Raw genomic sequence first — 17,488 nt, 5'->3', positions numbered from 1 at the left:
ATGCACTTTGAGTAATGCAGTTATAAAAATTTTGTGGGTAGACTGAGATGAATTTGGGGTTTTTATAATGGCAAAGAAAGATCAAGAGAAATTTAACATTTCAGAACTGAATCCAGTCAGCAAAACCATATTTGCTACATCTAATATGTGGTCTTGCAGTGCAGTTCCCATACATCAGTATATACATTAGGAAAGATTAAGCCATACACAGTCTTCAAGAAGTACGATTACCAGGTAGAAGTTCGTTTCACATCTGTGGCGTTCTCAGAGTGTGCTGCAGTTGCTAATGCTTCATGTGATGAATGATGGGAAGTGATCACGACAAATCACAAGTTTGATGTGGATACCCAATCACAATACTCAGTGGTAATTTATTATGATTCACAAATTAAATTAGCTGTTAGTTTGTTTCACTCACAGCAATTTAACTGCAGTATTAGGTTACAAACCAATCACAAACTCGTAATTCATGACATACTTGTAAAAAAAATAAAAACCGCCATATATTTGTATCAACCAAGATTGTACATTTCACTGCTGCTCATTTTGCTCACAGTGATTTAAGCTGTACTATCATGTACCAAACTAGTCCCAACACCGCTGATCATGACATATTCAGAAAAACAGTCAAATATTTGACAATCCCGACTAAAGATTGAGCAATTCTCAATAGCTATCATACACTATCACCTGATTGTCTATGACAAATGAAAACGAACTGCCAATAGCAGCATGCAATGTAAGAACTATGGGTGCTGTAAGTGCACTTTAGTTGATGATTGCATTGTTGACATCATCCAGTATTCACAGGATGGTTTACACAATAGCTGCATCATGAATAATGCTACCACAGCCACTCATTGTACATTCCCTCGCCAACGGGAGGGTCTGAAATGTGGATCGCCCAACTTAATAAATTTTTGCAAGGACGTTCTATGTTGAATAGAAAGAGAGAGATGTTTTGGCTGTTTGCTAGACAGTCCCTAGTTTTTTTAAAAACTTTAGGTCAAAGTTGATGATGGAAAATCGTATTTTCAGTGCTGTACATTGAACAATCATCTAAAAATATGAACATTTAAAAAAATATAATATTGGGCCCAAAGTTAATAATGTTTTTGTGTTTTCATGCTGTATCATTTGATGTTTCCAGCAGGCAAGGCATTTGATTCTAAAACTGCTGATCCGTGTGTGATTCTTGGTCATGCCATTTTTTCATACAATATTTTTTGTGTGTTTATGATAATATTCTGATAATCAGAATACTTTTCTTTGCCTTTTTTTAAAAGTAAGACCTCAGGAGACACGATAAATAATCAAACAAGTATGCATTATAATGTATTGACAGCTATTTTCAAAATGATACTAGTATAAAAATATATATGAAGTACATCTTTGCTTAATACTAACTTACTGTTTATTCATGAGCATTCTTGCACTTAGTGGGGTGAATGAGAACTATCAGATATCAATTCGAGTGTGTGTCCAGCGTATAAAAGCATATCTTGAAAGACAGGTGTGGACAACTGGTTATGAACCAATGTGTGAATTAAGATAGCATCCACCAAACCTTGAAATTCTCTGCTCTCCTGTTGCATTATTCTGGAGTTGTGTAATTAAATTTTCTACTTGTTGGAAAAAGTAAACATCACGCAGTTGACACAGAGAGGTACATTATTTATTATTTATTTATTTATTTATTTCATGTTCCATAGATCCAGTTAGTGAGTCAATGACAAGGATATGGAACGTGTCAAATTGTACAGGTTTCAATTTAAACTTACAATAAATACAAGGGCAATTCAATGCCAAATTGTACATAGTTTAAGGAAGACATACTATAAAAACAGTAATAGATACAATGTCAGCTAGATAACATAACAACCATTTAACAGAAAAAGGAGTTTCAAATAAAGGTTAAAGATAAGAGCACAAAGTTAAATCAGATATTAGGCCTACAAGAGTAAATACAGGTACAGCCAATTTGTTGTTACAAAAAGTGTGCTAATGCTCAAATGTACAATAAAATCAATTGAACTACTTCTAGACACAATAAGTTTAGTGATGGTATACATTTTCTTTCAGATATTCATCCACAGTATAAAAAGATTTCTCTGTTAGGTAATCTTTGAGAACTTGTTTAAATTTTGGCAGTTCTGTATGAACACATTTGATATGTAGCGGTAGAGCATTGAACAGCTTAATGCTGGAGTAGTAAACTCCTTTTTGTACCAAGAGTGAGACGTGTCATTTCGAAATGTAGATTGTTTTTGTTTCTGGTGTCTTGGTAGATAGAACAATTTTTGCACACAAACGCCAGCAAGGAAAAAATTTACTGTGAGGCAGTTGTTAGGATACCTATCTTCCGAAACAAGTGCCTGCAAGAGTGTCTTTGATGGACCCCACACATTATTCTGATTGCTTTTTTTTGGATGGTGAAAACTTTTTTTGCAAGTGGTTGGTTCCCCCCAGAATATGATAGCATATGACATCAACGAGTGGAAGTAGCCAAAGTAGGCAACCTTAATGGTGTCAAATTCAGTTACTGAAGAAATTACCCGTAATGCAAATGTTGGCGAGCTAAGTCTTTTACATAGATGAAGAATGTGAACTGACCAATTACGTTTGCTGTCTATGTAAGCACCCAGTAATTTTGTATCTTCAACTTTCTGTATTGGTTGATCTCTACATTTTATGTTAATTTCATCGAGATTACTTTGTGATGTATGGAACCTCATATAATGAGTTTTATCTGCATTGAGTGAGAGACCATTTGAGGAGAACCAATTTAAGATGTCATTAAAAACAGTATTTGTAGTTTGTTCAAGATCGTGATCTATAAAATCGTCAATTAGAACTGTGGTATCATCAGCAAACAGAGTAAATTTGCTGTTTGTCTCAGAACAAAGAGGAAGATCATTAATAAAGATGAGGAAAAGCAGTGGGCCCAAAACAGAGCCTTGAAGCACACCACAGGTTATCGTGTCCCATTCAGACGAGGCAGGTTCTCCAGAAAAGCCATTTAGCATTACAGTCTGCTTCCGATCCTGTAGATATGATTGTAGCCACAGGCCAACAGTATCGCCTAAACCATAGTATTCTGCCTTTTTCAAAAGAATTTGGTGCTTTACACAGTCAAAGACTTTCGCAAGATCACAAAAAATACCCACTGGAGACATTTTTTTGTTAATGGCTTCCAAAACTTGGTTGCTGAAAGAGAATATTGCCTGTTCAGTACAAAGACCGGCATGAAAAGCAAACCGATTTTTGCTTAAGATACTGTGGAAGTTGAGATGGTCTACAATCCTCTTGTGCATGAGTTTTTCAAGGATTTTCGAGAAGGTAGTTAATAAGGATATTGGGTGATAGTTTGTAACAATGCTTTTATCACATTTTTTTAAAGAGAGGAATCACTACAGCCAATTTTAGTCTGTCAGGGACAATCCCTTCTTGTAGGGATGTATTGTATATGTTGCATAAGACTGGACTAACAAATTTATAACATTGTTTCAGTATTTTACTAGAAATATTGTCCATACCAGTATAATTTTTATTTTTTAATGATCTAATTACTCTTATGACTTCGCTTACAGTAACTGGAGGTAAAGATAACAGTGGGATTCTGTTGCTAATAGCTTTCTGTAGGAGGGACAATGATTCTTCCACAGAACCATTACAGCCTGTCTTCTCGGCTGCTCTCAAAAAGTGGTTATTAAATATTTCTGCAACCAACTCAGGTTTCTTTATGATACTGTCCCCTGTTTTAATCTCTACTTGAGATATGTTCCCTGTTGTCCTGCCAGTTTCCCCTCTTTATTACATTCCATATAGTTTTAATTTTATTTTCTGAGCTTTCAATTTCTGATTTTATGCACATACTTTTAGATTTATTTATAACCTTCTTGAGAATGCTACAGTAAAGTTTGTAGTGTTGTCGTTTCTTTGTATCATTACAAGTCCTGAGAGAACTGTATAACATCCTCTTTGTTCTACAAGATGTTATTATCCCTGTAGTGATCCAAGACTTCTTGGCATTGCCTATATGACAATTTCTAACTACTTTTTTTTGGGAAAGATAGACTCAAATAGAGATATGAATTCATTTAAAAATGAATTGTACTTTTTGTTTACATTTGTTTCCCTATAAACTGGGCTCCAATCTATCTCTTTTAGGCTGTCATTGAATTTTTTAAGGCCCTGTTCATTTATTATCCTAAAAGATTTCCAAGAATGCTCGGAACTGTTGCACACACTGATGTAATTGAGTCTAAGCAATTGACCACCATGATCAGAAAGGCCAAGGATTGGATGTACAGTGATCTCATTGCATTTAGACTTATCTGTAAATATATTATCTATCAGACTTTTACTGTTAACAGTAACCCTAGTTGGGAAATCTACTATTACCATCATATTATAAGACTCCATTAAATGTACTTGGTTGTATCACTTTCACGGTGCACGTTGGTTGAGCGTCATCATCTGTGATCACAATGAAAGTAGCTGTCAATACAATATACTTATTTGATTATAAATCACGCCTCCTGATGTTTTACTTTTAAAAAAGGCGAAGATGTGTATTCTGATTATCACAATATTATCACCTGAAGGTATATTTCAAAAGGAAAAAGCTACAACCAAGAATCAAACATGGACCAGCAGTTTGGTAGTTTAATGCCTCGAGCGGCCACCAACCTCACTGGTTAATGTATACCCAAGGTACAGCATGAGAACACTAACATGTTAGTAACTCAAACATTATTAATTTTGAATCCTGTATTAGGTTTTTAAAAATATTGTTATCACATGACCCTTCATTCCATAGCACTGAAAACACTATTTTCTGTCATCAACTTTGACCTCAATTATTTCAAAACCTATAGTGTCTAGCAAAATGCCAAAACCCACGTGTCTTTATATCTAACATAGAATGTCCTAGAAAACTTGGTCAAAATGAATGACCCACATGTCAGACCCTCCCCTTGTAAGGCACTATAAAACTGCAACGAACAGTAATCTAAAGACCATGATCCGAAAACGCACATAATAAAAAAAATTAAGAAACTTCAATATACATATACGCTCCTATGTTCATTAACAAACATGGATGATGTCGAAGACCTTAGTTCAACCCAGATCTCTTGGTGATAAGTAGAGACCAGATTATGTGCATCATAAAAACCTTAAAATGCTCATGAAATATGGTTAAAATACATGAAAAGTTGTATGCACGATCAAGTAATAAATAAACATGGTACTTACTTTACTGCCTGTATTGTATCTCAAAGTCGAAACTGTGCATATAAATTACCAGGAAGGGCGCCGGCCACGCGAAAAGTCTGTACATTTAGAACGCCGATATTTTCTGAATACTTTCTGGTAGAGGTTAAGAAGGGGCCTTTCTGGGATCATTTTCTAAAAATTTGCACATTGGAGAAGCATAACGCTTTTAAGAAATGTTCCTCCTTTGCTATTGTTGTCCATAACAATCGGAGGCCATGCGAGTGAGTTGCAGCGAAACAATCGATATGTACACGACCAACTTCGAGATATGTCGCAAGCAGAGGAGAACGCTAAAAAACACCGTAATATTTTATTTGTTAAAAAACATAAAATCATTTTTTTTGAAAAGCGTTAACTTTTAATTAATACTATTGGACCAAAGCACCATTTACAATTTACTTTACATTTTTCTACTATTATAAACATAAACAAAAAAGTACTGTTCCAAATGTTCGGCAGTACGATTGTGTCTTCGATCACTAAAATCATTTTTATAAGCATAAAATGACCGTTTACATGAACTGATAATTGGGCAGTATCTGAATTTGGATGCTATGTTGGCACTTACTGTTTTTGGTAAAAGTTCAGCCGTCCCATTAATAAAACTATCAATTTGGCACAAGGGTTAAAAGCCTGGGTTATTGTTTAAAATGTTTTAAAACTTATCTAAGTTTTCTTGGGAATACCACCGGCACTGAGGAGTTAACTAGAATAATTTTATTCATTAACTGAATATATTCATTCAACGTCAAACATGGAGTTGCTAGCTTTTTAATACTTGCAGTTATAAGGGAAAAAGAGCTACATCACAGCCACGTCTTTTTAAATAGCGGAATCATTAAAGGCTTCCTTGTACTGGCCAAGTGCCAAAGCCTCTGCACTATCGAAGTCGTTTACTACCCCCTAATGGCCTCGAAATGTTCATTGTAAAACAACACAGCTTCGTCCCACGTTCCCCAACAACTTAGCACTGGTTCGGGAGGTAAAGGCACATTTGGTAGTTTTTCTTCGTAGGTCTTGATGGGAGCACAAGCCTTTTAGAAACACATTGTTTGCGGATGAAATCATCCACAAGGCGGAACGTACTTCTTCAAGCAAGGCGATGTACGCCACGAGCACAGCACGTCACATGAATCAAATACTCGGGATGGCTTTTCCTGCCTTGATCATGTAGGGAGCAGCACCTGAAATTAAAACTAAACACAAACACCCTTTCATCTGCGGAAGATTCTGGAAATATTTTTCTAATAACTTCGTTCACAAATCTGGCGATCGTAGAATTATTTACTTTTTCATGTTCTTTGCAGGCCGGTAAATAGTAAGAATTCGCGTCTTCTTCTAAAGCACTAACAATTAAATTTGCAATTTAACGGCCCCAAGTATCTGTAGTTTGATCAATTGAAATCCAGATAATGCTGTCACTGAGTTCATTGGGTATTCTTTCCAGAACATTTACGTAAATTGTGGGTATGTAATTTTTACGCAATGTTGATTAATCTAGTATATTTCGATTTAAGCAATATTTGCAAGGGAAGCCTAAGAGGACAGGGTTTGTGTTTGTGAAGAGCAATATTGCTTGCAATGAATGCTGCACAAAGATCCATGGTAAACCGACTTTTCTGGTTACCTTTGGACAAATCCCTACTACTGAAACTTGCTATTGTCAGAAGTTGTCGTGGTCCTTTCTTCTGCATTGCTGCGACATGAAGACCTGTCTTTCATGGTCTGTTTGAAGGACTTTTTTGCACGAAACTTATTTCTCGCAAACTCGTCAATATAAAACAATTCCATCATATGTAAATGTTCCAGAATGGTCAGCTATCACGAAACGGCGTTTCTTTTTTCGGGCGGCATGGCGCAAAACACGTTATACATTACACGTCGTAAAAAATGGCTCTGAGCACTATGGGACTTAACAACTGAGGTCTTCAGTCCCCTAGAACTTAGAACTACTTAAACCTAACTAACCTATGGACTCCCACACATTCATGCCCGAGGCAGGATTCCAACCTGCGACCGTAGCGGTCGCGCGGTTCCAGACTGAGGCGCCTAGAACCTCTCGGCCACACCGGACACATCTCAAGACGTTCAACTGTGTACAAGTACATAGAAAGCTAAACTGAAACAGTGGTCATGTGACTAAAAGCTTGTGTCGTTTAATTGTTGCCGACGCGAACACGGTATGACAGCGGAGGGGATTAAACAGGGACGTGGGCGCAGGAGCATTGACTCTTTGTCTCTTCCTGTTCCTCTTCTGTAATGATTTCGCTTAGGCAGTGGCCTCTCGATTACCGATTGCGGGCAGTTCTAGGTCCGCGGTCAATCTGCGAAACATCAAAACTAGATCGCGCAAGAGACTGCCCATCTAAATTTTTAAAGTATTGTAAACACAGAGCTAAAACCTGCATCGTCACTAGTTTTTTTGTTAAAATATATAATAACCGGTGAAAACGAGCCAAATAACGCAAATGCATATGCAAATGCATATAATCCGGTCTCTAGTGATAAGTGACCAGGCAGCTAAGAAGCTCTTGTTCCTGTAACTGAGCATCCAACTCAGTTGTCACTCTTTCTCCATCAGTCTTCTGACTGGTTTGATGTGTTATCACGGATTCCTCTCCTGCGCCTACCTTTTCATATCATAGTCATCAATTATTTGTTGGATATATTCCAACCTCTGTCTTCACCTACCTTTCTTCCCCTCTACAGTACTCTGGAAATTATTCCCTGATGTCTTAACATGTATTCTGTCAGTATTTTCTGCATATTTCTTCCCTCATTCATTATGCAAAGAACCATCTCTTTTCTTATCTTACCAGTTCACTTAATTTTCAACATCCTTCTATAGTACCATAGCTCAAATGTTACAATTCTCTTCTCTTCCAGTTTTCCGACAGCCCATGCTTCACTTTCATAGAATTCTATGTTCCAAATGTATATACTCGGAAATTTCTTCCTGAAAATAAATCCTATTTTTGATAAAAGTAGACTTCTAGTTGCAACAAACACCTTTCTTCTTGTGCTGGTCTGATATCCTATTTGCTGCATCCATCATGTGTTTGCATTCAAGGTAGCAATTTTGATGTTGAAGTTATCACTATTCTCATTTCTGCTACTCATCATTACTTTCATCTTTCTCTGGTTTACTGTCAATCCATAATCTGTGGCCATTAGACTTAATTCCATTCAACAGATAAAGTATCATCACTTTCATTGATAAGGAGAGGTCACCAGTGGTGGGATCGACTTCTTCAAACAAGTAGACAGTGATGTAGGTTAAGTTCACAGCTATCACACCGTGCAGCCATTCACCCTGGTGGGCTCTCATTTGCAAGTAACTGATAGAATTTTTTTTTTTTTGGAATTTTGAGTGATGCTCAATAGCGTTAATGCATGTTGTAATGGATAGGGTAAGGGCTTCACATGCAGGAGGTTGTGGGTTTGAATCTTGAGAGGCGCATTAATTTTTTTTAGTTTTAAATCTTTATTGAAATGATTTTGAATATAATTTTCATTCAGTTAATTGGTTTCAATGTAATTTTATATTCCTATTCCTTTTGCAAATCATTTTAATCACCATATGAACTTTTTCATTTGTTTCATTTTTTCTTTGCATCATTTTTTTCCACTCAGTACTCAATTATTTGAATATTCTGACCTATCGGCTCCAAATGACAGACAAAATAATCTATTTATATTGATTGTGCAATGGCGTGAAATTTTTAGTTACAAGACATACAATTTTTTTCTGCCCAGTAATCATACAAACATTTAAAACATTGCCTAAATTCCTATTGCACTAGGGACAAAATAACACTGATTAAGATTTAACGAAAGAAGGGTTTATTAGTAAAACGAAATTCATGTGAAATGAGGAATAGATATAATAAACACAATTCCCTGCACAAAAAAGTAGGATGACAAAACAAAAGAGATAAATCAAAATATCACACAAAATTAATTAAAAACACATGAACAAAGATTTCAAGTTGAAAAAGAATGTTAGGAACAAAAATGAGAGCAAAAGAAGTTGATATTATGTTTAAAATGATGTGACAAAGAAATGAAAACAAAAAAAATTATGTAAATCAATTAACTGAACAAAAATGATCAACCTCACTTTTTTAAAAAATCTTATGCACCTGACGAGATTCAAACCCCCAATTTCCTAAAGGAAGCCCTTACCCTATTCATTACACCATGCAACTTTTTTAACGTTATTGAGCATCATTCAAAATTCTGATCTTTTTTCCTTTTTCAATTATGTATAAATGAAGGCCCACCACAGTGAATGGGTCATGCAAAAGGTCCAAACAAATCTATGGTCTAGGTGTACACACCATGGAGGTATATGCAGACGGACCTGGATGGGAGGTGGTAAAGGGAAGGACTCCAGTTCAGACAGAACGGATCACACGCGAACTGCAATCGTTAGCCCTGACCTGGGACACCAATGCGGGAGACGGACTGCCATGGGTGGAAAAAGGAGACGGTAATTCGGATGCTCAGGAGAACTACAAATGTGTTCAACGTAACTGGCGAGCAGTTGTGAACGTCGGATCTGCAATGGAGGGACTCCCGCCTCCATAAGGACACTGGCCAACGGACTTGTTCTAAAAGCTCACGTCACTAGGTGAACGCCACAGTGGTTCACTGGGTCGAGTACACGCAACGCTGAGTGTGCCGCCAAACCATAAATAAGGATCCCATAGTCAAAGCGGGATTGAACAAGGGCTTTGTAGAGCTGCAGCAGAGTAGAGCAATCTGCACCCTAGGTGGTGTTGCTCAGGCGGTGGAGGGTGTTGAGGTGCTGCCAGCACTTCCCCTTAAGCTGACGAAGGTGAGGTAGCCAAGTCAATCAGGAGTCGAAAACCAGTCTTAAGAATCGGTATGTCTCCACTACAGTGAGTGGATCATCATGAAGGTAAATTTATGGTTCCAGATGAACAGTACAATGCTAACAGAAGTGCATGACACACGACTTAGTGGCCGACAACTGGAAGCCGTGGGCGAGAGCCCATGACTGCGCCTTATGGATGGCTCCCTGTAGGCGCCGCTCGGCAACACCAGTACTGGTGGAGCAGTACAAAACGCAGCAGTCGTCTGCATACAGAGAGGGTGAGACTGACGACCCTACAGCTGCTGCTAGACCGTTAATGTGCACTAAAAATAGTGATACGCTCAATACAAAGCCCTGCGGGACCCCATTCTCCTGGATATGGGGGAAACTATGGGAGGCACCAACTCGGACACGGAAAGTACAGAACGACAGAAAATTCTGGATAAAAATAGGGAGCAGGCCTTGGAGACCCCACACGTATAATGTAGCAAGTATATGATGTCGCCAGGTGGTGTTATACACTTTGCGTAGGTCAAAAAAGACTGCAACAAGGTGTTGGCTTCACACAAGTGACACAATGAGGGAAGCTATTTCACAACAGCACGACCGCAAAGTTGCAAAACATTTTTCACTGTTCTCAATGGTCATTGCCGGCACAACTCCTCTGACTCTTGTGGCTATTCTCTCAATACTATCCTTCCTGGTATGCTAAAATGATACAAAAGATGCAATCAAATCAAACACATTTTGTACTTTCAACAATTAAGATGATACATACAGTATCAAAAGCAAAATCATATGCACATTTACATAAAACATATAAACACAGAATTAAACATTTGCAGATGTACCTTATTGTGGGACAGTGTATCTAGAGGATCATATAGACACCTTTCCCAGCTGCACACCTCAATAAGCATACTTATACTTACTTTGCTTCATTCCATTTTTACAATAAGAAGCTATCATTAGACATTTACTTTTTCTCAACAGCAATACAAAAAAAGAGAGCCTTCATTTGTTTTTGTTACTGCATTTTTAAAAAATTACTCATTGAAAAATTGTAGAACATATCGCACAACAGCCAAAGAGTAAGGGTCATGTATTTCTCGTCTACTGTCCACCAGTGAAAACAATAACAAGCCAACAGCCCTTCAAAGAGCCGTGTTTTGTGCATGCACCTCTTCTACTGCACATGCATGAACTCACAGCAGAATAGAATGGTTCCTATTTCTCTCTAGCGGATAAACCATCTGCTAAAACCGCAGCTTCACTCTTTCTTGTACACATGAGACGTTCCGGAATATCAGCTTTACAAATGCTTTTGCATCCCCTGTAACGAGTCACTTAGTCATTTGCCTGTTCAAAATCTGAGTCCTGCTGCTGACACAGATCATCTAGAGAAGACAATACATCCTCAGCTGACTAATCAGAAAAGGGCATAACCAAGCTAGAAAACCTCCAGCACAGAAACACCATGTATCTTGGACTCTCGACTTTAAGGGGGGGGGGGGGGGGGGGGGAATCAAGAACAGCATCAGGGCAACAATAATAGCTCAAAAAACTTCAACCAGGGAAACATTATTAATCAGACATTTTATTACTCCTTGTTTTAAACAATCATGACAGTGCTCCGGTGTGCCCCAGCCTGGAGAGGTGTACCTTTAGCAGGTTGCCTCACAGCTATGGTCTGCTCAGCCAGAGCAGCAGTGTTAGCAGCAGCTCACAATGCAGATGGGGAAGAGCTATCCACGACATAGAGGACTGAGGCACTCGGAATTACGCCGATGACCCACTGCAGCGAAACTGGCTTTCATTCACAATGCCCGTACATGCAAGCAGCAGCGAACAGTATCGGCCTTTACCTGCCCAAGCTAGACGAGTGAATAGCTGCAGTGGCCAACTGTAGGCCATCAAGATAGGAGGCTGCAGCGGGTCCACAGATCGGAAGGTGCTCAGTCAGCAGCTAGGCCAGCTCTTGGCAGAACTAGAGTCGGAGTGGCAGCTTGCAGACTGATGTCACCTTGCTGTTGGCGTAGCTCTCCACTCTTAGATGGTGGCTGCCAAACTGCATACGCCTATCTAAAAATTAGAGGTATTCACACGGACTTTGCTATCCCCCGTTGTGCAACAGTTTTGGTTTCTCAAATGTAACACTTAACAGTGCCCTGTCTTAGCCATATGGGAGTCAGGGCACTGATACCACAGAGGCCCTGCCTTCTGTTACGCCATCACTATTACACCTCTGGTCTGAGGTAATCGCTCAGAGCTGTGGAGCTGCTGCTTCAACAGGTCAGGCTTGTTGCAATTCTGTTATCTAGCCCCATTCTGTTTCCCTTCCATGGGCTCCCTACATAACCAAGGGCAGCATTTGAATGTTAACCAAATAACCGAGTAAAATAATGCCACTCTCCATTACGGAAGATCGCAATCATTATGGAGAGGATTAAGGGCCGAACAATAATAGGCGTAATGACAGACAAGCGCCAGCCTGGCCATCGGAGTTAAACTAAATAAAGTTTTCATGTCACTCGAATTGAAACTGCAGTTAAAAAGTCGGTACTTTTCATTATTAATATGCACCGTGATACAGATTATGATCTAAGAGGTGATAATGTGAGAGTGTTAAGTGATTACTGAAGATGTGCTAATGTCACGTCGTCAACATTAACGTTCCCAGTATTAATTACGCTGGACTTTTAAACAGCAGGAGTCAGATCAAAGCACTATTCAATAAACCGCCTCTACGGTTAAGTTAGTCTGCACATATCCTATCCTATCTTTTCTTGTGAGTGTCATACCATCAGTGATGCGGGAACTAGTAGCAAGCTTGTTAAGGATAAAAAATACTTGAAGTTTTACATTGAGAGCAAAGAGTGTGAGCGAAGTTTCCTGGTAATTCAACTGTTATCCGTTTGGTGTACCTTAGGGACACACTGGATGACAGCGAATAAATGTAAAGTGGATTCTGCTGTGAATAAGTTATATACATCCAGAAAAGGAATGAGGAAAGAATGGTTGCATTTATAGGATGGATAAATCAGAAAGAGATTAGTGCAATGTGTGAATTTATACTGTTTTAATGTGGATAAGGCGAGAGCTGCACCCCATCTATGTGGTAACAAGTACGTTAGAGAAGAAGGCAACTAGAAGGAAGAAAATACAGAAACACTTTTTTGTCAGATTTGCAATAAATTCAAGAAATATCTTACAAAAATTGTTGTAGGTGGGTTCATGGGGCAACTTTTACAGCAGAAATGATTACAGAGGTAGGAGAAACATACAAGGATGTTACAGAGGTCAGAAGGGCGAAAGAAGATGACATCGGGTGGTGTAGCATTGGCTGTCTGTGTGACAAGCTCTCATTTGAAGGCTTGACTTGAGAAAGCCATAGTCACACCTGAATACTCGAATGAAGTATCAAGGCTTAAGTGGAACCTGAGACAGGTTACTGGTATGGTCTTTGTAGAATTTCGTGTTGGAACCAATTTTCTAACCACAAATGCCTGGGTTGTATGGAATTTTGTGCTTTGTGTAGATAAAGCATTGATTATGGATGTGGGTATACTGTTGTTTGATGTGGACCAAGGATGAGAGACTATAAACATGTTCTCTGCTGACAAAGGCTCTGCCACTGTGTTGTGCACATGGGAGATTGATTGGCTTTCACTGCTTTAGAATACTTACACGTGCCAAACTATACCTCATTATCCTATTCCTTACATCAAGATTGAGATGCAGACAATCTAAAACCCGCAAATCCCTTCACAAGGTCCTACAACTGCCGTTCACCCCTCAGGACCCACATAGCACTACTTTCCACCTACAACTTAAAATAAAAACAAACTTCCCAAGTATGCCATTGCAGCAGGCTTGACAGCTCCAATCAAACTATCTCAGCCCTCTACTTGCTTTTAAAATAAAAACTGGCCTTTGTTTTATTTGTTCCACACACATTTTGCCTTTTACTTTAAGGCATCTTTAGTGGAATCTAGAAAACCACATGTTCTGCTTTTTATACAAATAAGTGATTACTTACAGTTATTCAAGTTTTTTGCAGGCATCCTTTTCCTCACATCTGGTCGCATACTGGAGGTCGCACTACAACTTAACTTATGAAACATAAGCACACTTTCATGTAACCATTGAGAGGCGAGAAAAAGAGAATAAATTTCTAGTGCCAAATTGAAACCATTCTTTTTTAAAGAATATGTGACAAATCACGAGACTGTGAGGCACAGCTTAAATAGCTGCAAGTAAAACTGTAATGAGCTGCTGTTACGTTTATAATCTTGTCTGTCACAAATATGTGGCAGTTTTTTTTCTGTACATATTACAAATTACAAGTTTGTTTTTAAAGCTGGGACCTAAAGGCACAGGTCAAAATAAATTAATGATCTTGGTTGTCAAAATATTTACCCGTTTCTTCCACATGTGCTACAATTTCGGAGGTTGTGGTACAGTGACCTGAAGATGTGACAATTTTCCTTCGTCTCTCATTTTAAAACATGTTTACTGCTCTCTGACTGACTCTGTATAACTCACTGCTGCCACATTCCCTTTCCTATGTCAATTCTAGTGTGGAATTGCAATTCTCTGCCTTGATTCATGACATCATGAGTTTATAATGTGAAGGATGTAAGTGGCTTGTTATTAAATGTTGTATGTGGTTGTCTTAGTAACTGGTGTAATCTATTCTTTTTATTCCGAATTTGTCACTATTTCTGAGTGTGTGTTTAGGCAGGAACCTAAGAGCACATCTGCAAGAGAACCAAGCATGAATCACATTTATAATCTTAATTCTCAGAAACTGAACTTTACCAGCTAGACTTCCAAAATGGAAATTAGATACCAATTTGACTGGCAACTCTTTAATCAGGACATAATTTGTTTTAAAAGATTAATGGAGGGAACCAGTGTAAGAGATATGCAATAGATGACAATATATAAAGCACCCAATGAGCTACAAAAGAGTACATACGAGTAACTTAGCGTCACTGTGAACATGAAACCCAAAGTGGTAGTACAAGCTGTGCCTGGACTATGGTATATATGTTCTGAGATCACTTCTCCTGCCTCGGACATATGCCCACCACATGACATTTCTGATAGGATATCGAAAACAGAATCTTATTACTTCCACTGTTTATTTCTTACAAGGATCTTTGTACTTCTATGAAGCTGCTGGTGTAGAGCCTACCAAAGTTATCTTAATCCTACTCCATTATTGCAAAACCTAAGACTCTTTACTACAAATTACATCAACAAACTAGTCACAGGCTCACATTGATTAACTGTATCCATCTCACAATGCAAACCGAACTTAATCAACAAACCCTCCTTCAAGAGGACAAACAAAAATCCAAATACTTGGGCTGCAACAGCAGGAAATTGCAAACTCGGGTGCTTAACCACCAATGCTTGAATTGATACCTTCAAACAAGATCGCAGAAGACAAAGTGAGGCACACACAACAACAAATTTGTCAAACACACACACACACACACACACACACACACACACACACACACACACACAATTAGTGACAATGAATGAACAAGTTTTATGCCAGCAATTTTTTTCCCAGATGGCTACACAGGACTGTTTGAAAATACAAACGCACTGACAGAACCCTGTAACAACTCACAATAAATGGTTTGTAGCTACCTGATGTTCAGCGTGTAATGAAGTGGAATCGTGGCATAGGTAGGTTAAGGGGTGGAACTGTAATCACTGCAAAGCTTCTATGAATGAGCAACAAAACATTCTGATGGTGTCAATCGTCTTTTTACTAACTGGCGTGGTTTCACGATTAGGTGTAAGCCTTTCAAAAAGTTGAGGGACTGTAAAAGTAGTTCAAAGCTGCTTCATTGTGGGCTGACGTAAATTTGTTCATTTCTAAACCCAGAAGACTAAGCTATTGTTTAAACTTCTATATTATTCTGTAAGCTATCCGTAACAGAAAAAGAGTAATACATTAACTTCATTTTAATACAAACCATACTGTATGTACATGTACAGTGTCATACTGGACCCATAAAATACAGACTACATTCAACTCAATACTGACCATGAGCTTCCACCATATCTGCTGTTGTTCTGTCTTGTTTAAAAACCACTATATTGGTACTGGTCAAATGGAGAAAGTAAAACAGTCTTCTCTTAATATGTTAGAATTAATTTCATAAAAAGATGATGCTGCTGATCGCGTCACAAACTCAACCTCACTATTAATAAACGGTCTGGGATGTGCAACAACGCCATCAAAGAAACGAATGCGATTATTGTAACTAAAATGTATGTAGCTAAATGAAATATTCTGCATAATGCACTGCCAATTTATTGTGATCCCTAACAGTTGTGCCCAAACGATCACCATTAATTACAGTCTAATATTTTATGACAATGGTTGTCAAGCACGGTACTTACGTCCCCAAGGTGTAAGTATTTATCAAGCATGCAAAACAGTTACTGTATTTTCGCCAAATAAACTTACCACAGTGTTCCATAATAATCCCTGCTTGCTCTGCTGATCTGGTGTTAGCCTGACATAGTTATTCGTCACCATAGTATTGCCCGAAAAATCCCAATAAGGTATAGTCATTCCAGAACCTGTCGTGCAAACGCTTGATTAAATTACAATTCAAAAACCAACACATAATCGCATTTACATATTAATTTGTTCACCTTGGTAAGGTTTTATAAGCGAATGTTCTCTCTTCATATAGTCCTGTGTATTCCATTCTGCCGTTATACCACAGATGAATAGCAGTAAAAAACTAAAAGTTAACATGTATTTCGAAGCACTTTCTATACTCATGGTATTCACTAAACTTTTATTCAGCTTCAGCGGCAGATACACATTAAAACCAGTAAAATGTCATGTGAAAAGAATTAGTCTCTATAAAAATCCAGCAGAATACTTCTACACAGCGCAGTTCTAAAACACACGATGCAGAAGACTAAACGTCGTGAAACACTTTTTTTTTTACTGCTACCGAAAAATATGTCAAAAGCCCGCAATAATAACAATGTCGCAACACACAATCAAAATTATATAAAAACAAAGTAAAAAAATATGCAAGTTCAGTATATCCAATGCGCACTGTACTCGACCTAGCAGTGACAATGACAAAGATCTTCGATCTTTTCTTCTGTGTACATGGCACAGTCCAAAGATGAACTTCACACTTCACAGATTTATGAGCATGGAGGTATAAGGATACATGTTTATGAGTGAGAAGGCATATCATCACTGGAAACCAGACACCGATCGACGTTGGCAGCATATCTGAACGATTCGCACTTGATGGAACGGAATAGGACGTTCCAACATTCCATTGCATTTCTAATTAGTGGCATCAATGC

The 17,488-nt window shown here is 38.2% G+C and overlaps 1 protein-coding gene across 1 annotated transcript in view; it reads right to left on the bottom strand.

Moving 5' to 3' along the window:
- LOC126253667 (vesicular integral-membrane protein VIP36) overlaps nt 1–17,267 on the bottom strand; it is a 91,402-nt gene extending 74,135 nt beyond the window's left edge. Inside the window, exons 1-2 of the mRNA XM_049955189.1 lie at nt 16,808–17,267; nt 16,617–16,732 (exon numbers count right to left, since the gene is read on the bottom strand). Coding sequence (XP_049811146.1) covers nt 16,617–16,732; nt 16,808–16,940 — 249 coding nt within the window. The 5' untranslated portion in view covers nt 16,941–17,267. The remainder of the gene's footprint in view (nt 1–16,616; nt 16,733–16,807) is intronic.
- Nucleotides 17,268–17,488: the final 221 nt, after the last annotated feature.

Source organism: Schistocerca nitens, chromosome 4 (genome assembly GCF_023898315.1).
Source record: "Schistocerca nitens isolate TAMUIC-IGC-003100 chromosome 4, iqSchNite1.1, whole genome shotgun sequence".
In the NCBI taxonomy this organism is placed as follows: domain Eukaryota; kingdom Metazoa; phylum Arthropoda; class Insecta; order Orthoptera; family Acrididae; genus Schistocerca; species Schistocerca nitens.
The sequence above is the reverse complement of the archived record's forward strand: the minus strand, read 5'-3'. Positions and strand labels throughout refer to the sequence as shown.